Below are 21,757 nucleotides of genomic sequence, written 5' to 3' on the forward strand. Positions count from 1 at the left end.
TGGTTTTTTTATGCACTGTAACACAAGAGCAATGATCATTGTGGCAGGAAATAAGAGAAATGATACAGGTTTGCAGTATGGGATCCAGATTGTAGGAGCTTCAAGAGGGTCACAGGTGCAATAGACTCAAAACCCAGTTGGTAGGTACCAGGTGGTACCAATTAATCCATAAACATATAAATCAATTCATCAAGAGATTGGACGTAAATTAGATAGATTAAAGATAGATTGAAAAAATACACACATAATTCAATACAAACAATGCTTTGATGAATTAAATACAAGTTAATTAAAGCCTCTACAGGTAGAATTTGAATGACTGCCTTTGGCACAGTATCAAGTATCACAAGGGACACTGTGGTAGACAGCAGTCACTACACACACGTACACACACACGCACAGCACTGCAGGCGGGGTAAAATTAATCAGGTTCAGATGGCAAAGATTACTTTAAATCCTGATTATGAGGCCTAAAAGGGGCCAGTACAGAAAGCTGCTTCACATTTTGTGAGAAGTTGATGAGACTCTGGACAGTGTGTGGGTGTCTGAGAGGACATATTCAGTATGCAACCATTTATGGCAGTTATGCAGCTTATGAGTGACAAGTTTATTCATTTCTTGAAAGGATTTGAGATGTTCTGTCTGTATTTCTTTTTCTTGCAGGACTCAGAAACAAAGTCAATCCTGGTTTAAAGCTGTGATTTTATTCTTGCTTTTTATCATATATTTATTTTTGTGACTGTCTACGTTTTGAAAAATCATTGTAACAAAATTATCATTGAAATATATGGTAAGGCACAACTAACTAAACCTTACCAACATAGACAACATTTGCCCCTGTTTGCTGTCCGAGAGATAAGCTAAGCTAACTGTTCATGGCTGTAGCTTCATCCTAAATATGAGAGAGGTATCAATCTTCTCATGTCACTCTGAGCTGAACGAGAGTTTATTCTCAATTTGGTGTCAGCAGCACTTGTCAGTTGTTGGTTTTAATACTAAAATGTTTTAAATCCAGAATCACATGCTTCAAATTGCCATATGTCCCTTTATCATTACCAAAAGAGCTTATCATGTTGGCAAAAAAACAAAACTCAAGACAGTTTATTAGAGAAATCACAGTATTAATTCAAATAGCACACGGTAAAGCAGAGCACCCTACACATTCCATACTATTAAGAAAGTGAAGGATTATTTATGAACGTACAAAGAGGGCATTCGTGCAACAAATACCATGCGTCATGGTGACAACGCATAAACAGACATGTCCATTCATGAATAAGATAATACTTTCTCACCGGGTTGTTAACCAACCTGGGCTAATAGCTTGATCCGATGTTACGCTTTAAGTCCAGAGCAGGTTGAGAGTGGGACCCAGAAGGGGAGCAGAAAGAGAGGGAACCAAAAAGAGAACAAACAGCTGAACAACGGGACTCACTGTAGGGAAGCAGATCCAGTCTCTAGACTCCCCTTTGGAGATCTCCGTCATCTGTGCACAGGGGGTCTGCAGCTTTTTCCGGACACCACAACAAAGACACACAGTTAAAGGTACTGTACTGAACGGATGATGCTGAGGAAATGAATCCTTTATCAGAGACACACTGGATTTCTGAATTTGAGAGAATGATGTTTTTGTGCAAAGATGAAACAAAATGACACAATATATGTTGTTTTCTACTGTGTTTTATTTCAAGTAATAGGAGCAGTCATGATAATATTAGTCTTCATGAAGTTAAAGGATACTGTGGAGGAGGCGAACTGTCCTATATGGCAACAAGTATTGAATTTATTATGATTACAATGGCTGGACCATTGCATAATTTTGGAAATCTAACATTGTTTAGTGAAATTGGTTTTATGTGAAATGCATTTTGAATTCAATTGTCCTCTGTAATCCTTCCACTCTCAAATACCTGTGTGGGATAACAACAACAAATCCAGTCTTTTAATTAGTCAGCTAGCTAGTTTGCTGTCATCTTAGCCATAAGGTAATCACGTTTCAATTGTTTTCTAGCTAGCTGAACGTAGTGAAGCATTTAGGATAAAAGCATAGCTAAGAGGTTGGGATATTTGAAATCAGCATTTGTCAGGGGGCCAGAGTGTGACGTCAACTGGGACAAATGGTGAATACTGTAGTTTCTTGATAGTAATGGTAAAAAGACACAGTTTAAAGGCCGCAGTTCAACCACAAGCTCCTCTTGTACACAGCCACCCTGAATGAATGTTCAACTCTGAAATGTTCCTGCAGCTTGTGTTATTAGCAATCAATAAGATGTTCTGTTTTCATCCACTGATTAATCCTATTGTTATTTTACCTATGTATGAAAATGTAATCGTTTTTATATATCAGAATCTTCTGATCAAGTTTTACAAAATCAAGCAAAGTGTTTCTGATTTTACATTTGACCTTCAGGGCGCTGTCACTTTAACGTGGATGAAGCTAACCGTGATTAGACATGATTACAAACCCATTTCTGAGATGACTTTCAGGCATCCCTGTCAGGTCTGTTTTATTGGGCGCCGGTCTGTGCTCCCGGTAAACTGGCCGCAGCAGAAGCAATCATTTTATCTTCGTATGTGTGTTTCCTTTTTGTTTACACCTTATGTGTTTGTGTTTGCCCGCAGGGGAGAAAATGAGCTCTGGGAGATTTCGAAGTGGTGGGAGAGACAAGTGCAGGTAAGCTCAGAATCCCATACAGACTTCATCTTCTCCTTCACCCTCTAATGGTCTTGCGAGGGTAAGGAGTAGGAAGGAACAAGAGAGAGAAAGTGGTGCTGAATGTGATTGTGAGAGAAAGCGCAGACTTCACGCAGAAAGGGTGCAGAGACCAAGGGAAGTCCAGAGAAAGAAGCCTTCTCACAGTGTCTGAATTGCCTAACCTTCATAAGTAGCATTAAGGCTGCTGGTTCTGAGTCTTTGCAGTTTTTGCTCTATTAAGAAACTTAAATAGTCTCCCATTCATCATTTCTCACTGGACTGGTGAACCCCCTCGGTTATCCACTTAACACTTCTGCTTGCTGAAGAATGTGCCCTAAGTCTCTGCATGTGATGCTGTTACATGAAGTGGCAGGGGGAACTGGGGCACCCAAGATTAGCATTTTTTATTTTGTAAGGGCCAATCTCTTCTGGTTGTTTCTATCCTCTAAGCTTGCTTCCATCCCTCCTTTTCCTTATAAAGCATTGTCCCCTGCAGCCCTCCAAAAATTAAAACACTGTTGACATTGTGCCATGATTTATTGTTTGAACTCTAGATAGATTATAGTCATTAATTACTCATATTAAGGTTTCAGTTAGATACAGTACACCAAAATTGGATTCAGTGATGAATCAGTGATCCAAAATAATGCAAAAATAATTAATTCCCATTGCTTTTGGAGTACTTTATCCACATGAAGGCAATCAACACAATATCTATATACAGTGTTATTTCAATATTATTATCATGAGTTTGTACTAATCCTTAGAAGCTATGGTCTGATTCTGTACGTGGTGTCAGAGTGAACGAGCCCAAAAATATTGACTGTCTTCCATACATAAATTTCAATGAAAAATAAATGCAAGGGGGAGAAATTTGCTGACATGGGAAAAACCCATTTTTATTGTAATGCATTTAATTCAGGATAATTTTTTTGCTGGTAAATTAATTCAGGAATCAAACTTTTCATTAAAAGTTGAAAATATTAATTAATCGGAATTATGGTTTTGAAATCTCTAAACCATTGAAGTATTAGGCAAAATGATTGCTTCATGTAATGTGTGCTTCCAAATCTATTATGTAATTTGTCCACTATCAACGGTGCCGTAACACTTGTTAATTAGAATTATTTGAGCTTTTGTTCTTAGGGGAAAAAATAGACTGTCAGAGCTTATGAAACTGCATTTAACCCCCACCTCTCTCTGGATTTACAAAGATAACCTTTCACCTATATGAAGACTGGATTGAGGCCAAAAGAAGCTAATGCTATTGTGCGCTGTTGTGTCCTCACTAATGCATGGCTGTAATTGCTGGGTTGCATGCATTGTTCAATGTACTCAGCTGGTAGAGAGAACGCTGGCAGTAAACCTCTTAGGGATCTGAAGGGTTACCCAAGTCTTGCAACAGTGCTTACAATGATGAGGATCAGCCTCCGGTCCTCCTCTTCTACTCTCTGTGACTACACACAATCACAGACAAACACGCACACGTGTTCACATGCCCGTCTCCTGCCTGCGATTAGAGGCCAAATCTGACTCATTCTTGCCCACATTCCTGAGTCGACCCCATTGCTGCATGACCACACGGGGCTCTGCCACGGAGAGGACTGCACCACTCCAGGAAAACTTTACCCAGGAATTTCGAGCTTTTCATCCTGACCAGTTTGGAAGACATAAATCAGAAGCTGCCTGAAGAACGAGTGGAGAGATTTGACTAACTAGGAATTAGTTCGTGTTACTTCCAGTGACCCGAGCAGAGTAAAGGCCTCTCGTGTCACATGGCTGCAACCAAACCAACCAAAGAAGTCTGAGGAGAAATCAAACCACGGGCTTTTATTCAACTGGGTGTCGCTTGTTTGCCCTTGCAGGACAGCGTCTTTATTTTTATTTGAGTAACAACTACCTGACCTTGAGGACATACAGCAGAGCTAACAGCGGGAAGACCTTTTTCCAGTCTAAGACCCAAAGATGGACCCCTTGACGGATAGTCCACGCGTGCGCTCAGACAGCATGAGCAGTTCAGCGTCTCAGGGCTCGAGGTCCAAGATGCTCCTCCGCCAGCGCTTGTCCCAGCTCCTGACCTGCATAGAGGACATGAGCTCTGACGATGAAGCCAGTGACGAAGTGTCCCGCACACTGGATGAAGCCTTTCAGCTTTGTGGGCGCTTTATTCCCACAGACACATTCAGGTTTACACATGCTCATTCCCTCATACACAAATTTACACCATTAGACGATTGCAGGAAGTGTTTGAGTTCATTTCTGGATTTCGTTAGTCTTAGACTTCGTAGTGATTTCCAATTATTCTTATAAGAATAATAATGTCTCATTTTTACTTTAGCATTTTTCCAGTGTCAGAGGATACAAACAAACTGTTGAATGACGTGTTATATATCATGTGCTGTTGAAATTATTGAGTAGTAATGAAAGTAGATGTAGAAATAAAAAGCAAAAATAAAGTTAAAAGTGACTGACATTAAAATGGTTTGTTACCATTGTTGCATAACATTTGCACACTGACATTGTAATATATGCAGAAAAATGAATACATTAACTCTGAGCTGAGCATATTTATAATAAGGAAATGTAGCAATGCAACTGAGAGTTGCTATTATTTTCAGGCTGCACATGGTGACCTGGAACGTGGCCACAGCGGAGCCTCCTGAAGACGTCACCTCTTTGCTGCAACTAGACATCCAGCCGCCAGCAGACCTCTATGTGATCGGGTGAGAAGCAACAATTTGGAAACTGGAATTTCTAACCTTTGCCAGGAACTGGACTGAAGGATAAATGTGTCACTTTTAATAATTCGACAAGAAAAGAAGGAGAAGATCCCATGCGTCAGTGTGATGTGTTTCTTATTCGTTTGTGTTGGTGTGCGTCAGCCTGCAGGAAGTGAGCGCCACCCCTTTGAGGTTCATCTCTGACCTGCTGGTGGAGGACTCCTGGAGCCACGTCTTCATGGACACACTGGCTCCCAGAGGCTTTGTCAAGGTGAGAGAGGACAGAGGAGGACTGGACTGTGTGTGGACTGGTATAAACAGAAGGGATGTATGCACTTAACAGCTGGTATGAATAACAGCATCTTTAAGGCTGCTGTATGTCTTAAAAAAAAAACCCAATGCAATGAGACTTTGATTTTAGCTGCATTATATTTTTCTTTACACTGCACATTTATATGTTGTCATCTAATACAAATTACCGTACATAATATTACATATATGCAATCTGAAACTCAGTTAAACAAAATGTTATAGGACTAAAAAAGGAAAAGCTCAATTTAAGAATGTTTAATAAAATCTCCCTCTCTGTCCAGGTCACATCAGTGAGGATGCAGGGTTTGCTGCTGCTGGTTTTTGCCAAACAAATCCACCTCCCCTACATCAGAAATATCCAGACCACCTACACTCGTACTGGCATCTTTGGCTACTGGGTAAGAAATGACAATAGGAGCGCTGGTTAGCCCTGAGCCTTACACACAGCAGCACTGTTAAACTCTGCACACCAGGAATCCCACTGGCATCACAGGCTGTGGAGTTTAAACGCATCATGAAAGGCCTATTGTGTTTGTTTAGTGGATTGTGCAACAGCTTTGACAGAATGAAATGAATCACAGAGAATGAACACTAAAACTAGAGCGGTGCACCGGGGCAAACACTTGTAAAACAAATGTTGTAATCTATAATCCAAGTTATTGGATGAAGAGGTGGTTTTTAAATGATTGCATTTTCCATTTACTTGTACACAGTAAATTAATCTCTACTTTTACCTATAATTGGTCTGGATTCATGATTCCTAAAAGATGAAAATATGACTTTAAACTTAGGGTGTGTCTTGAAAATCTGGAAATGCACTTTATCATTCTCTTCACACACTATATTCCTCCTCCTGTATTTACCTGCGTCAGGGGAACAAAGGAGGAGTGTCCGTGCGCTTTTCCTTCTATGGCCACATGGTGTGCTTCCTCAACTGCCACCTAGCAGCTCACATGAACTACGCTCTGCAGCGTGTTGATGAGTTTGAGTACATCCTGGAAACACAAGACTTTGACATCTCTGACACCCCACGTGTCCTGGACCACAAGTCAGTACTACACAGACACACACACACTGTAAAAGAAATGCACTGAGGGTCTTTGCGCAGCTGGTAACGTGAGGCTTCATCCCTCTCACACACAGGGTGGCATTCTGCTTTGGTGACCTGAACTTCCGTATCGCCGATCACGGCTTGCACTTCCTGCGCTCGTCCATCAACAGCGGACGCCTTAATTTGCTCTGGAACAAAGACCAGGTGATGTGCCGCAGTAAGCACACACATACACACGCACACACAATTTCACTAATTTATCTCATGTCCCTGCAGCTCATCATGATGAAGAAGAACGAACCTTTCCTGCAGGAATTTGAGGAAGGGCCCTTAAATTTTAAACCCACCTACAAGTTTGACCGTAACTCTGACACCTATGATACCAGGTAGCACATGCAACAAACAAATACATCACACACCAACAGCTGACACGTTTCACAAACTTCATGCTGTCACTCTTCTTTCCATTTGAATTTTGTACAGCTCTCCGAAGACATGGTTGGGTTTTACGTAAGGCACACTACGTTTTTTTTGTGTGTTGCATGCCCCACATCCACTTATTTCTTAGTCACCGCACCATCTGTCCTTTTTCCCCAAGCGTTTGCCTTCGAATGTTTAGTTGGAATGAAACATGCAACCCCTGAGATGCACTGAACAGGACCACAAAGCAGTGAACCCTGACATATAGAGGAAGTTGGGTGCAGCTCTTTCTGTGAGCCGTATCCATTCCTGACACCAGCACCATGTATGTGTCTCTCTCAGAAAGAGCACTGTGGCGCTGCCCCTAACCATGTACAGACCCAGGCCCCTGCAGCGCTGCAGCACCACCCTCTTCTTCCTCCTCACCTCCCTCACCTGGGGGCTGGTCTCTGTCTGGTTGGGGGCCTGGTACAGGGAGGTAGACATGCCAAGGTGGGTGTCTCCATAGAGGACCCTGTACTAAAGAATAGCCACCTTGAGGTTATATACATATAACCTACAATCACAAAATAACTGGAGACACTGATATAACATAAAGGGTGGATGTTTTACAAACATGAAGACCTGAAACAACTCCCTCCTGCACCCAGCACCCCACTGTTTGTTCCTGTATAATTTCTGTGTTGTGTTTAAATGTGCATATACATAAGCTGTAATACCATCTCAAATGGTATTGTCCACCATTTCTCTCTCTGCACTGCATCTGTGCATCTGTGTTTGTCGCATTGTGTCTAATATTTTTGCATGAAAGTAAGAATTGTGATTTAGCTTGATATGCATAGACAGAAATAGAAATGTGACATATCAGGTAAGGTGCAGAAACAAAGAATTAAACTCATTCTCAAACTGGGAACTGTGGTATCAACACTTTGCTTTGCTCAGTGGCAAGAAGAGGAAACCGGCCTGGACAGATCGGATCCTCTGGCGCATCAAACCCAAAAGCCCGCCATCTGAGGATGATGATGATGAGAAGGCATCGACTTCTGCTGACGATGGGCTTGATGAGTATCCCCTCCTGGTCACTCAGGACAAATACACCAGTGACATGAGCTACGGAGTCAGTGACCACAAGCCCGTCATTGCAACCTTCAGTCTGGAAGTGAGAGCAGACTACGACGCTGTTTTGTGCTGCTCAGTTCGATGAAGAGTTTTTCTGCATTGTCAAAGCTTCTCTTTCCTCCTCTTTCTCACAGCTGAGGAAGTGCTTTGACACACCTCTGGTGCACATATCTCCTGTGGGTATATGGAGTGCCGACCAGGATGCACTTCTTAACTACACCATCCAAGAAGACTTCATGTCCTCCACATGGGACTGGATTGGCCTGTACAAGGTACTGGTACAGACTTTAGAGGGAAAAAAACAAATAACATAATACAGACAGAGTTGAACTCATGCGGGTGCTCTCCTGCAGGTGGGATTCAAGAGTGCATCTGATTACGAAAGCTTTGTGTGGGTCAGAGAGGACGAGCTACCGGAGACAAATGAAGTCATACAGGTAAAGTGCACCTAAAGTGCATCATTTTGGGGGCAAATGGCGAATGAATGAATGCTTATTAGCTTGTGTTTGTGTGTTTGGCTGCAGATATCTGTGGATAAGGATGAGATCCCTCTGCTTGGTGGAGAGTATGTTTTGGGTTACTACAGTACAAACATGCAAAGCATCCTTGGTCTCAGTGCTAACTTCCAGGTGAGTGTATCACTACAATATCTGCAGTTACATTTAATTATGTGTCAGCAGCTTATTATCGTGGATGATGATTGTGCCACTTGTGCCCTAAGACACACCAGCACCTCTCTGTATAATGCAGCTGTAGAACACCACTATGACCTCAGTAACAAATGTTTAACGAATTTACACATTTCCGACAATGACAAGCAATCTGCAGTAATCAGCATCTTGCGTCATCTTTGTTTCGATCTTGCAGATCCTGGAGTCAAAGCGTGCTGTCATGGAGGGCCTCGTTCCTGAGAATGTCAACGGGCTCAACAAATAAGAACAAATTCACTGCAGTGCCATGTCTTATTCCTCTCCCCTGGACATTCACACAAACTTGATTCAGACTTTCAAATGCCCCAAGATCAACTCCATCATCTACAGGATGAGCTGGCTTAGTCATTAAATGATGGCCACCACACTGTGCCATCACATGGACTGGAAACTTCCATTTGTAGTTTCCAACTTTGCCTTTAAGGAGTTCACCTGAAGTCCGATTTACTATTGCTGGAACAGTTTCTCTACGAGAAGGTTTATCACTGTAACAAGTCACTGTCCAGCTTATCCACAAGCCTTTTTTTAGCTTGTTAGCAGAAAATACAGGAATAAGTGTTGTTTGTGGAAGTGTTGTACATGCACTGCAGGTCAGTACAGTCCTTGGTCAAAATGTATTTGAAAATGCAATTTTATGCTTTGGTTTGGTCCACGTTCGCGCCGGTGCAGAGGGCTGTACAACAAGTGGAAGAAAGATGTGCCAATCATAGGGAACTGTTGTATAGAAAATTCTATGTTGATGCAGGCTGTTTTCAATTCAATTCAATTCAATTCAATTCAATTCAATTCAATTCAATATTCCTTTATTAGTCCCACGAGGGGAAATTCCAATTTACAGCAGCATCAATAAAGTGGATAGAGTATTGCTTTATCTGTACTGTCATAATGCAGAAAGATCGTAATCTGGTGATTGAGTTCTTAAAATTCTTGCTATGGATTATTTGCAGCAATTATTGGATCCAAGTGCCATTGGGTGGAATGATAAAGATGGGAGAAAGATTTAAAATACAATGCACACATGAATTCCTCTAAATATCTAATTTAAGCTGTGGATGGTGACGTGGAGTCCTGTGGTTATATATTACTTTATAAAAAATAAGTAATGCATTTGCAATTAACATAAGTCTAATGTGTATCATGAGAGACTCCAAGGCAGCGACCAGAATGATGATAAGATTATATTTTGAATTTACACAGATTTCAAGTTTTTCATTAATTATTTACCCATCCAAACGTCTTGACTGTAGTTTCTCATATTAGTGCAATACAAGATGCCTTTTCTATTCCAAAATGAATCCAAAATGCAAAAATGATCGTTCTTATGATAGAAGTATCAAAATGTCTGTGTGCGTGCGTCCGTTTTATAGTGAAAGTATGTTTATTAGGTTGACTGATTGATTGATAGAGTGAACAATATTACAGCAACAGAACACAATCAGCTTACAGGATGTATAATGACATTATGTGTGCCATTGTGGAAATAAAATACTGGTATATGAAGTACAGGGGAAGTGATGTAAAATGCCTTTTAAGTTAATCTTTGACTGCAATTACTTCTTTTTAAAATGTGCAAGCAAGGTGTCTGCTTTCCTCTTGGTGAAATGTTTAAAATCTAATTAAAATGAGATGCACAGAATTTGTGGCTGATGGTTGAGGTTCATTGACATATGACATAAGAATTGATTCATTTGGCTGCATTCATTCAAATCATACATTTTAATAATGAGTACTAATTAATGTAAATGATCAATAATTCAGTTCCAGGAAGAAAGTAGCAGTGTTCAATGACATCACTCTATATTATGATAAATGATAACATACTATAATATCACACTATTCTATGACATTTCACACTACTGACATCACACCATGCTATGACATATGATAATCTAAAATGATGTCACATTATACAATGAAATCATAATATTCTTTGACAAATCATACTATTCAGACTTTTCACACTACCCAGCACACACAAGTGTGATTTGAGGACATGATTTTAGGTGACCCTCTGGTTTCAATAAAGGCCTGTTATTTTCTCTTTCAAATTGAATCTATATACTCATTACAGAGGTAGTTCAAGTATTTAGGACACAGATTAGGGTCATCTGTGTACGTATGAGTTACAGGTAACCATTTATTTTACCATCTATGCAGCGACACTTGGAAAAGCTAATACTGATAACAGGGAACCCAAAATATGACATTTTCATAGGGGAAGTGATGACTTCATGGTCATATTGTTATAAATTATTATTATTATTATTATTATTATTAGTAGTAGTAGTAGTAGTAGTAGTAGTAGTAGTAGTAGTAGTAGCAGTAGTAGTAGTAGTAGTGATGGTGAGTAGAAAGTAGACCAATGCAACAATTCCTCACATTACTCTCCCATAATTCATTGCGCGAGTCCGTTCACTGACATGACATCTCCGGCTAGTTGAGTATCTTTCCTTAAAGGCTCTCCGGTGGCACACACGTGGGGACTTTTAACACATCGCTACCTCGCTAGAAGGTAAACTTTTAGCACATGTATGTGTCAATTCAGTGTCATATAAAAACTGGACACAGTTGTGTAAACAAGTGACGGTTATCTGACAGTCCTGCGGCGCTGCTAAAACGAATTAGGTGCTCAAAATGCTTTCAAATAGCAGGCTAGCCGAGTTAGCTTCATTGGTTGACATCGCACACTGTGGTTGACATAGGCTAAGTTAGCTAAAAGTAAACCGCTAAACAGTCCGTTTGAAGTTGTACCTTTTGGTCCAAGTCTTTGTAATAACAGTGTTAAACATGGCTGTACAATATGTCGCTCCCTTTCTTGGTTTGTAAAGTACGGTTAGAGAGTTTACATAATGGACATTTGGTCAGCTAGTTTAGCCAGCTATAATGTTGCCTTCATGATAAAACTGAAAAATGATAACACCTCGAATTAATAATAATACAGTGGTTTGCAAAATTCTGCGAAATCTATTCTGATGCAAGTACAACATTATGGTTTGGGCTGTAAGGGATGCGGCATCTAAAAACGTCTTACTTATGTGTGTATACCTGCATCTATGTGATTTATTTTTTTAGATCTGGATCCAAACCAAGCAAGAGGATGACGAGTGAGGACGTGGAGCGGCTTTTGATCCAGTTTCAGGATGAGGATGGGGAGGTTTTGGGTTCACCTTTTGATGTGCCTCTGGACATCACCCCAGACAAACTGGAGCTGGTCTGCAATGCACTGCTACAGAAGGTAACCAGCTGGCGTTTCAGTCATGCCAAGCTTTGTCCACATCCACAATACTCACTTCAAAATGTCTGTTTGTGTACAGTGAGCTCACTGACGTCCACGTTTTCAACGCCGTGCCGTCTGAGGGCTGAAGATCACGGCCAGCCAGTATTGGTTTTCGGCCTTGTGACTTGTGTACAGAGATTTCTTCAGATTCTCTTTTTTATCTTTTAATGACATTATGTACGGTAGACAATGAATTCCCCAAATTCTCATATTTTACAGTGAGAAACACCGTTTTTAACAGTCTGTCACAGAGTGGTGAAATGAAATCTCCCATTTTTTGTTTTGTTTCTTTTGCTGTTATCCTCTGTAGGAGGAGCCAGTGCCGCTGGCGTTTTTTGTGCGTGGAGAGGCTGAGGTGGTGTCCAGTCTAGGCTTGTGTGTGAAGGCTCTCGGGGTGGAGACAGAGCAAGTTCTTCCAGTGGTGTACCAGCCCCAGGCTGTGTTCAGGGTTCGAGCTGTGGCCCGCTGTACCAGCACACTGCAGGGACACACAGAGGCTGTCATCTCAACTGCTTTCAGCCCCACCGGCAAGTGAGTAACAGCAACTGACAACCTCCTTTGTTTATCCTGCATTTTTGTCCTCTGATTTATCGACAGTTTTGTGATAGAACTGTAAATTTTGTTCTGAAGATACACCTCTGGGTTTGTTTCAGATATCTGGCCAGCGGTTCAGGCGATACCACAGTCCGTTTTTGGGACTTGACAACCGAGACACCTCATCACACTGCCAAAGGTATAAAGTCACTTCAGCATGATCAAGATACAAATGAATGATTTAATTTTTTTAAGATACTACTGAGCTGTATTCTGCTTTACTTCAGGACACACACACTGGGTACTGAGCATTGCCTGGTCACCTGATGGCAAGAAGCTGGCGTCAGGGTGTAAAAACAGTCAGGTGAGCTCCCAAAGCACATGTCTTATCTGTATTTTTAAGCTGTATATCAAAAACATGATATATTTGTGTTTTGTGGGGCTGTTTCTGTAGATCTGTCTGTGGGATCCAGTGACGGGTTCACAGATGGGGAAGACTTTGACAGGACACACCAAGTGGATCACTTGGCTCTGCTGGGAACCTCTCCATCTGTGAGTGCTCAATTCATCACTTTCTCATTTCTGGAAATTGCTGCCGATTTTACTGCTGACCTACAACTAAAATTACAGCTATTTTACCTTTGTCAAGAAAGGGACAAACCACACTACTGTACATCCACAATTCAACTCCCAGCTGAGGGGCCTTTGTTGCATGTACCCCTCATGCTTCCCGTCCGTCTCTGCACTGACTGTCAGATAAAGGCAAAAAAACAAACAAAGGGGTCAAATATAATTGTTTATTCAATATTCCCATATTTGCCTCCCATTCACAGCCACAATAACAACACGTCCAACAATAAAATGCATGCTGAATGAGATTTTGTTTTGAGATAGAGAAGCTGTAGGAACAGAGGCTCACCTGGACTTGAGCTCTCTAAAGTGTATCTTGACTTTGAATTTGGACCCGCTGTCTGAAACTTTCTGCTCTTGTTGCTGTTTTTTCTGATCCGCCCCTCCCTCTCTCCCTGTCAGTAACCCAGAGTGTCGGCACTTAGCCAGTAGCTCTAAGGACGGCTCGATACGTATCTGGGACACTGTGTTGGGACGCTGTGACAAGATCCTGACTGGACACACTCAGTCAGTCACCTGTGTGAAGTGGGGGGGAGATGGACTTCTCTACACTTCCTCCCAGGACAGAACGGTCAAAGTCTGGAGAGCCAAAGATGTAAGTGTGCCTGTGTGTCTGTGGCTGTGATATTTATTCAAATGTTGATCTCCACAGACAGAATGAGAGGAAGGAGGAAATATCTGTGTGTCAAAGAAAGATCTAATGAGTGTGTATTTGTGTGTTTAGGGTGTCCAGTGCAGGACTCTGCAGGGTCATGCCCACTGGGTGAACACACTGGCTCTCAGCACAGATTATGTCCTGCGCACTGGAGCTTTTGAACCCGCATCTGCCACCATCAACCCTCAGGATCTCACTGGATCATGTGAGGATCATGTCACTTTCTTATGGGATACAGTGCTACTAGATGAGGCTGCCTGGCTTCAGTTTGAAGGGGATGTTTGCATGTAACATGCATTTTGTTTCCCCCTCAGTGGAAGAGCTGAAGGAGAAAGCTTTGGAGAGATATAATAAAGTCAGAGTAAGTACTGTTTGTGTCTGTACTTATGCGTTCGAGTCCATACATGCCCCTCATGTCAGTACCGTCACTCCCGTTCTTGTGCTGCAGGGTCCAGCTCCCGAGCGTTTGGTGTCTGGCTCAGATGATTTCACATTGTTCCTGTGGAACCCTGCAGAAGACAAGAAACCTCTGGCCAGGCTGACCGGCCACAGCGCTCTGGTCAATGAGGTGCTCTTCTCCCCAGACACCAGGCTCCTCGCCTCTGCCTCATTCGACAAGTCCATCAAAATCTGGGACGGACGCACTGGAAAGTAAGAAAAAGCTATCAATCACTAAGAGCAACAAAGCTCGTGTTGTCCAATAATCAGAAAGTTACTGTGTGTAATACCGCTGTCGTCCAGGTGATGGTGCTGTAGACCTCAGATTTATGCATGTTTGTGCCACAATTATGTCTTTGTCTGCTTTTCCACTGACCCTAGGTACTTAATGTCCCTCCGTGGCCATGTGGGATCCGTGTATCAAGTGGCGTGGTCAGCAGACAGCAGGCTGCTGGTCAGCGGCAGCAGCGACAGCACGCTCAAAGTTTGGGACATCAAGACTGGGAAGCTTAACATGGACCTACCTGGCCACGCTGATGAGGTGAGGGGAAGACTTCCTGCTGCTTCCTGATAGTTGTGCATTGATTGGATGTTTTATATGTCTAATTGCCTTTTTTCTTGCACATGCAGGTTTTTGCAGTGGACTGGAGTCCTGATGGACAAAGAGTGGCCAGTGGCGGGAAGGATAAATGTCTCCGAATGTGAGTGAGATGCCAAGAAGTCATCTTCATCATTTCTGTCAGTTAAGCCATGTTTCCAGCTTATGTGCCTGGAACTTTTAGTCCCAGAAACTTGTTTTCAAGCAGCCTAAAGACCAGCAAGATTAGGCAAATCAGTCCATTAACATGACATAGCGAGTGATGACAGTGATGATGCTCGATCATCATTGATCCATCTTTAGTATGTTTTCTCCTGTAACTCCATGTTCATTGATGTGTTTAAGTACAGCGAACAAAAAACAAACTTCTTTCCAGCTGCAGGGTTTTAGAATTGGCGGCTGAACTAAAATGCTTTGAATACTCGACCAATTAGAAATGTTCAGTGCCGCAAAACCCCACCCCCAAAAGTTCCTGTACTCTTGGAAAGAACTACTCACCGAGCAAAGACATGTTGGAGGGTAAAATAAGTCCATGGAATTTAATTTAGACGCTGATCTGTGCGGTGGAAACAAGCTGAGTTCCTCTAAAGGTTCCTAGTCTCTGAGGAAAGTTCCTGCTTTAGTTAAAGTTAAAAACCAGTGTTTCCTCACTCCTAACCCTCTTACCTTGCATTGTATTTCCAGATGGAGAAGATAGCCACACCTACATGTATCTTCCTCTTTCCTGACTTTGGCAGAGGATTTCACATCTACTGTCAAGACGCCTGACAGCTGGAGCGAGGGTGGCTAGACTGTGCCTAATCCCCCATTTGGCTTCATTACACTGTCTGTCAACAATTGCATTGTGTCAAGGAACTCTGGTGCGGTCATGACGCAGGTTTGAGACCCATGTGGGAATATTAACAATGTAACACTGAAACAGTGTTTAGCAGAGTGGGAATGTAAAATCAGAACGTCCATCCATTGAGCTCATTACAAGTAGAAGCTGCACTGTGTGAGCATCTCAGAGCTCAACATGAAAGAGGTTCTATTCATATACAAGTTGCTTTGTGCACATCCAGAGCCCTGGCATGGAAAGACCTCCCTCTTCAGTTTAAAGCCTTATTATGCCATACGGAGAAACTACAAACAAGGTTATCTAAAAATGAATACATAACCTAATGCTTCAAAGTCTGACAGCAGAATGTATTCTAAAGAAATGAATGAGATGCACAAGATTTAACCAAGACATGAGGAAAACTAAAGTATTCCTCAGCAGCATGTGTGTCCCCTCCTTCACCTTCAGCCTTACTAGAGGAAGTCTACCCCTAGGTGACAGGTGGACCGGCGAGGCAACAGGTGGGAGCCCTAATACCTTCTTCTGTGATGTTAAACCTGACCGCGCTCGCCCTGCTCCTTCAGCCTTTAATCTCCTCTGACCTGCAATCAGCAAAGCTTCAGTCTGCTGATATTCTTTCTGGAGCTGCGGCGAATCCCAGTGTCACCAGCTCTGAACTCTAATTTTCTTCCCACTGAGGGCAAAAAAACGGGTTCACCGTTCCAGTTAGAGTAACCTGTTTTTACTTACAAGTGGCTTTGTGAATATTTAATATGAATAAACACAGCATAACAAAGGAAACTGTGTTCGACTCAAGTATTTTAAATTATGAAATCTGCATCTGAATAACTTAGTTTTGTTCATCTGATGTCTTACACACATTTCCAGAGTCACACAGATCAGGTTTAGTAATCCCAAATTTATTGAAACCAGTGAAACCATGTCATGTCCAAATATCTCTCACACATCTAATCATGTAAATCATACTTTGCGCACTGACATCATACAAACATATATCCACCCTCTGAAATGTGAACAAATCAAATCTGATATGCTGTATGATGAAGGTACCCGGGCTGTTGGCCTGTTTATGAAAAGCTGCAAAGCATAAACACAAAGTCCAAACAGTGAAAATGTGCATCGGTAATTAAAACAAACCGGTAGAGACATAAAGATTAAACAATATCCACTTTTGTGTGGTTTATAATGTAATAAGATTTGCTCCTATCAGGGATATTACATTGGATTCTACTGAAGTAGTTCGTCAAAGAGGAGTAAAAGGCTTCTGTGCAAGGCTGTGTGGTGCAACCAGGTCCATCAAAACCAAACCTTGCTTAAAGACAAACCACTTGTCCTATCGAACCTCTGACATATCCAGTGTCCCCGTAATGTCATTCAGCAGGTGTAAACACTATATTAGACAAGAATGAGTGCATTTAACGATGGCTAACACACACTTTCATCAGCATACAAAAAAGCTTATGAAGCAGGTTATTTTGAGGTAAAGAAAGAATGTTAAAGTGACATAATATCTGACTAGAGGACAGTTGATGAGTGAATCAATAAGCACAAGAAAACCACCAAAGGCTCAAGCGCATTGAAGTCGTATGGCTTACATACTGTAGACAGACATGTTTGCATGTTCATCTCAAGTAGGAGTGGATTCACGTTCATACTTCAGGCTGCAGCTGCTTGGAAACAGCAGCCTGACTGAGCAAAGCATCACTGCAAAGCCGTCACATTCTTGTCTGATGTTGAAGATGTTATTTTCTCCAGAATGGCAACAATGAGTTCATTAACTTGTTAATAAACCGACTGTCATCTCCTACTCTTAAGACTGCATGTGAAGATTATGCTACATATGGATGTTTCCTACAACACGTGCTTAACTTGTTAACATTCTGAAAGCACCCTGCAGGAGAGGCACTGACTCCAGACCAGTTGGTGTAGCCTCAACAAGCCCGCAAGCGGCAGTCAGAGTGTTAACAGGACCAGATGCTACATCAAGATTCATGCAGCCATACACTTTGTTTGTCCGCGGCGGCCATTAAACGCACAATGAACAGTATCTAAGGTCCGTCACCAGCAAGGAAATACTGTGAGCTGTTTAAGTACAATGACACCACAAGCACAGTCAAGTAAGCAATTACAACACCGAGATGTGTTGAAGTACTGCACAGACATTTTAAAGTACTGCGGCGAGCTTGTTTGCATCCAGTAGCATCTCTGTTCTTCAGTCAGTGTAGTAAGTACTCAGTGAATCGAAAGACACATTTATGGTTTCAGTACAAAGTATTCACTCTACAACATGTACAGTAACAACAGTCATAGAAAGTTTAAAGATCAGATCTACTCAAGTTACTTTTTCATCTCTAATTTGAACCTTTGGTTAAGAATACATCTGTTTCTTCTCTAAATACACTAGTTTCTGGTATGAAGACTCAAGAAGGTGAGTCTACGAGTCAGGTCAGACGCACAGAATAACATGTCTGCATTTCACTTTGCCTTTTACTGTCCTTCAAAATAAAAGATCCCTTTTGATTCCTAAGTCTGACCGCTAGAGAGAGGGGGGAGAAAAACTGAGCTGTTTTGTGCCACCAGCCACTCTCCCTCCCCCTTTTTTTTAAAACCATGTTCAGGATACGTCCTGCAAGTCATTCACTGAATGTCACAGAGTGGAAACTGGTACAGATGAGATGTCATCAGCTCAGGGTGATGCAGAGAGCTAGTATGAAGTAGAATAGAGGTGTTCAGTTGTGCGTAGCATGAGGCACTGGTCTGTGCTTTCCTCTGGTCCTCAGTCGCCGTCCGTCTACTGGGTCTTCCACACATCATTGAGTAGTTTGACCACCTCCTCGTAGATGACGAAGACTATAGCCACGTCCAAACACACGCGGCCAAGCCTGGGAACTGTCCCTTTGTAGAAGCTGCAGTAAGGATGAAATTAGATGAGGTTAGATGTCTTGTCTGTACTAAAGAAAGCTAACCAGCATGCATCAGGAGCAGGATCAGGGTCAACTCACGCCTGAGGGCCTTCATGCTTCAAGATCTGGAAGGCACAGTCCACTGTGTTTTTGTAGCGGTGGGCCTCTAATCCCTACCAAAAAAAAGAAAAACGGTGTCTTAAAAACAGCAAACATGATGACAGCGATGATCACAGGGTGTGTTTCCTACCTGCATCCTGGTCTTCACCACATCCAGAGGCGTGTTTCCAAAGACACTGGCAGCTCCCGCCGTCGCTCCAAACATCGCTGTGACAATGGGGTGCATTTCCTGTCTGGGGTCGTCACCTTAGAGGCCAAATCCAAAAGTTAGGTTTGCACGGAGAGTGGAAGGACATAGAAGGAAAATGAATCAATCAACTGGACAGAGGACAGGAACTTTGGATTTTGCGTTGCAGTAAATAAGCTTTCTCACCTTTGTACCAATTGCGCAGCAAGTTCATCACATAGAATCGGATGGCCTGATTGGTTCCTTGTTTCAGTACAGTCGCTGTCAGACCTTGATATGTCCCCCTCACACCTAAATGAGTCAAACAGACTGTGCTCCATCACAGAGTTCAAACCACACATATGCATACTGGTCATTCAGGGCTCAGTTCTGATGACCAGTAGCCAAAGTGACCATGGACCCATCCTGCTGTCTTACCCTGTTCTCTGATGATCTCACTGAGTCCGTGAAAGAAGCCTCTGTAGCGAGGTCTGAGGGAACACTGGTCATGGATCATCTTCACCTGGAGGACGAGGGAAGATGTCATCAGCCCGTTGATCATTCAGAGCAGCGTTGATAAAAAGAGAAATGGCACGGGATTCCTACAGGAGAAGAAACGTGTAACTGACCTTCAGTGTCTCCATGGGGCAGACGACCACGATGGCCTCTGCTATGCCTGCTCCTAAACCGCACACCAGGCTCCGCGTGTTGTCTAGCCGACCCGTGGCATCTCGCATTGGGTTGCTGAGCATCTCGAACGTGCCAAACCTGATGGGAAGGTGATACGTTCGAGAATAACAAGGTCAAAATAAACAGACAAGGGAACATTTGTGTGATGGATTCCACTGAAATTCATAGTTTCTTCATTGACCAAAGTAGAATTTTCTGGCTCCAAACGACTGACTTGATGGTAGCATCACCAAACCAGCTCCAGTGAGTTTTGTAAGTAGCAGCAGCACAGTTGATGCATTGGTTAGTTATTACTGTCTCATGTTTCATAGACCTGACAATTACTTCAAAATTTGAGGAAATAATGTGCAGATTAACGATCTTGAAAATATTATTGAGTTGCAGTTTTACAAATTTGATTGCCTTTAACTTAAGTACCAAGAAATGCTGTGTCACTGCTTTGACATCACTCGACTGTTAAATGAATTTTGCAACCCTGACGATCTGTGATGCCATCAACCTACAGGATGCAAGTGGCAAATAGGCATTTCTATTTCCATTTTCATTCATTCTCCATTTTTAGGCTAAAATGCATTAAACCTGTCAAGTAAAAGCTACTGTATGTATATCATGTGTGCATCGTCACCTCACTGCAGACTTGGGTATTGATCCATAGAGCAGGGAACTGAGACCTCGATACAACCCTCTAAGCCCGTGATCCTGCACAGTCAGCTTCACACAGTCACCTGCACACACACACACACACACACACAGCATCCAGGAGTTAGTAACCCAGCACAAGCCCACCACACAAACCTGCAGCCAGCAGGCAGTCACACATGTCCCAATGACCTACCGATCCCTCTGTACCGCGGCGGGTTGGCTCTCTCGTCCAGCTGCAGCTGGGTCTTGACATACTCTGTGGGGAAGGTGATACAGATCTCGATTCCTCCTGCAATGCCACCTGAGTTGGAGGGAGGAAAGGAGAGAAACACTGCTGTGGAGATTTGTTGACTCGCTGTGCAGGATTGTTCTTGAATGTTCTGGGAGGAGGAACTTCAGTTTCAGCATAATTAAGATGAGATGGACTGATTGCAGGGAGCTGCTGATGCTAGATCGTTCCTGGTGTACCTTTGTGTTTTAATCAACTATGTGATGCAATTACAAAGCAGTGCCTGTATTGAGCTGGAAATAACTGCTCCTGGATGTATATCTGCCTCTATTCAGTACGCAGCATTAAGCTTTCACAGCTTCAGAGGTGTTTTTAGATTTATTCAAAGGAATAAAATGTGAGTGCAATAATAAATAAATAAAAGAGCAAATACATGCAACTACATCATGCAACTGTTGTAGCATCCCTGCTGGCTGAGTGTGTTTTGACCCACTTCTGCATGGGTAGCCTTAATGTGCGACAGACTGCGATTAGACTGCGCTGTGCAGAAATCAATGGGCGACTATGAAAGGGGGAAATCTGCGGGGTGAAAATTTGCATCGCAAAATCAACCTGCAAGGATGGCCTTTCCAGGATGCGTGATTTTCCTCCCTCCGACCGCAGCAGCCGCCAGGTTTCTCCTCGCCGCGTACGACCGCTGGTGGACCGGCAGAGAGCCCAGCCCCGCCGCGGCGGCAGCGGCGGCCAGACGCCGGGATGGAGGCTGCTGATGGGGAGCGGAGCTTGGGCATCCTCTCCTGACACCGCAGCTCTCGCACGGTCCCTCACACACCGAAAACGGCTTCAGCAGTGAGGACATTTTGCTCGTCTGGGCTGGGTATGGATGGACAATGTCACACAACAACAACACAGGGAGGCGGACCACTGAGACGGCTGAGGGAGCACCAATATTCAAATAGCGGTCAGGTGATGAGGCAGGCCATTGGCTCACCATGCTGCCTAATGCCATT

The 21,757-nt window shown here is 42.8% G+C and overlaps 3 protein-coding genes across 5 annotated transcripts; 2 read left to right on the forward strand and 1 right to left on the reverse strand.

Moving 5' to 3' along the window:
• Nucleotides 1-1,302: 1,302 nt before the first annotated feature.
• Nucleotides 1,303-9,774, forward strand: inpp5kb (inositol polyphosphate-5-phosphatase Kb). 3 transcript variants are annotated; one of them, XM_070983826.1, is made up of 14 exons: nucleotides 1,303-1,545; nucleotides 2,623-2,674; nucleotides 5,314-5,418; nucleotides 5,578-5,686; nucleotides 6,009-6,125; nucleotides 6,600-6,775; nucleotides 6,871-6,982; nucleotides 7,055-7,164; nucleotides 7,262-7,288; nucleotides 8,141-8,357; nucleotides 8,452-8,589; nucleotides 8,671-8,754; nucleotides 8,842-8,946; nucleotides 9,185-9,774. In XM_070983826.1, the coding sequence occupies exons 2-14, from the start codon at nucleotides 2,631-2,633 to the stop codon at nucleotides 9,251-9,253; spliced, it is 1,413 nt and encodes a 470-aa protein (XP_070839927.1). In that variant the 5' UTR covers nucleotides 1,303-1,545; nucleotides 2,623-2,630; the 3' UTR covers nucleotides 9,254-9,774. The 3 variants fall into 3 exon arrangements, with proteins under 3 accessions (XP_070839927.1, XP_070839925.1, XP_070839926.1); XM_070983824.1 differs by lacking the exons at nucleotides 1,303-1,545; nucleotides 2,623-2,674 and adding an exon at nucleotides 4,150-4,881; XM_070983825.1 differs by lacking the exons at nucleotides 1,303-1,545; nucleotides 2,623-2,674; nucleotides 7,262-7,288 and adding an exon at nucleotides 4,150-4,881.
• A 1,667-nt stretch (nucleotides 9,775-11,441) lies between these two features.
• Nucleotides 11,442-16,774, forward strand: nle1 (notchless homolog 1 (Drosophila)). Its single transcript, XM_070982879.1, has 13 exons — nucleotides 11,442-11,539; nucleotides 12,100-12,262; nucleotides 12,615-12,835; nucleotides 12,958-13,037; nucleotides 13,126-13,202; nucleotides 13,293-13,390; nucleotides 13,871-14,063; nucleotides 14,193-14,328; nucleotides 14,438-14,484; nucleotides 14,572-14,774; nucleotides 14,943-15,102; nucleotides 15,192-15,262; nucleotides 15,844-16,774. Exons 2-13 carry the CDS (start codon nucleotides 12,125-12,127, stop codon nucleotides 15,854-15,856), a joined length of 1,437 nt encoding a protein of 478 aa, XP_070838980.1. The 5' UTR covers nucleotides 11,442-11,539; nucleotides 12,100-12,124; the 3' UTR covers nucleotides 15,857-16,774.
• A 197-nt stretch (nucleotides 16,775-16,971) lies between these two features.
• On the reverse strand, nucleotides 16,972-21,667 carry slc25a1a (solute carrier family 25 member 1a). Its single transcript, XM_070983626.1, has 9 exons — nucleotides 21,360-21,667; nucleotides 20,712-20,819; nucleotides 20,502-20,601; nucleotides 19,816-19,954; nucleotides 19,625-19,709; nucleotides 19,394-19,498; nucleotides 19,151-19,266; nucleotides 19,000-19,073; nucleotides 16,972-18,903 (listed from the first exon to the last, which is right to left on the reverse strand). Exons 1-9 carry the CDS (start codon nucleotides 21,604-21,606, stop codon nucleotides 18,789-18,791), a joined length of 1,089 nt encoding a protein of 362 aa, XP_070839727.1. The 5' UTR covers nucleotides 21,607-21,667; the 3' UTR covers nucleotides 16,972-18,788.
• Between the last annotated feature and the right edge of the window lie 90 nt (nucleotides 21,668-21,757).

Source organism: Chaetodon trifascialis, chromosome 16 (genome assembly GCF_039877785.1).
Source record: "Chaetodon trifascialis isolate fChaTrf1 chromosome 16, fChaTrf1.hap1, whole genome shotgun sequence".
Classification (NCBI taxonomy): Eukaryota; Metazoa; Chordata; class Actinopteri; order Chaetodontiformes; family Chaetodontidae; genus Chaetodon; species Chaetodon trifascialis.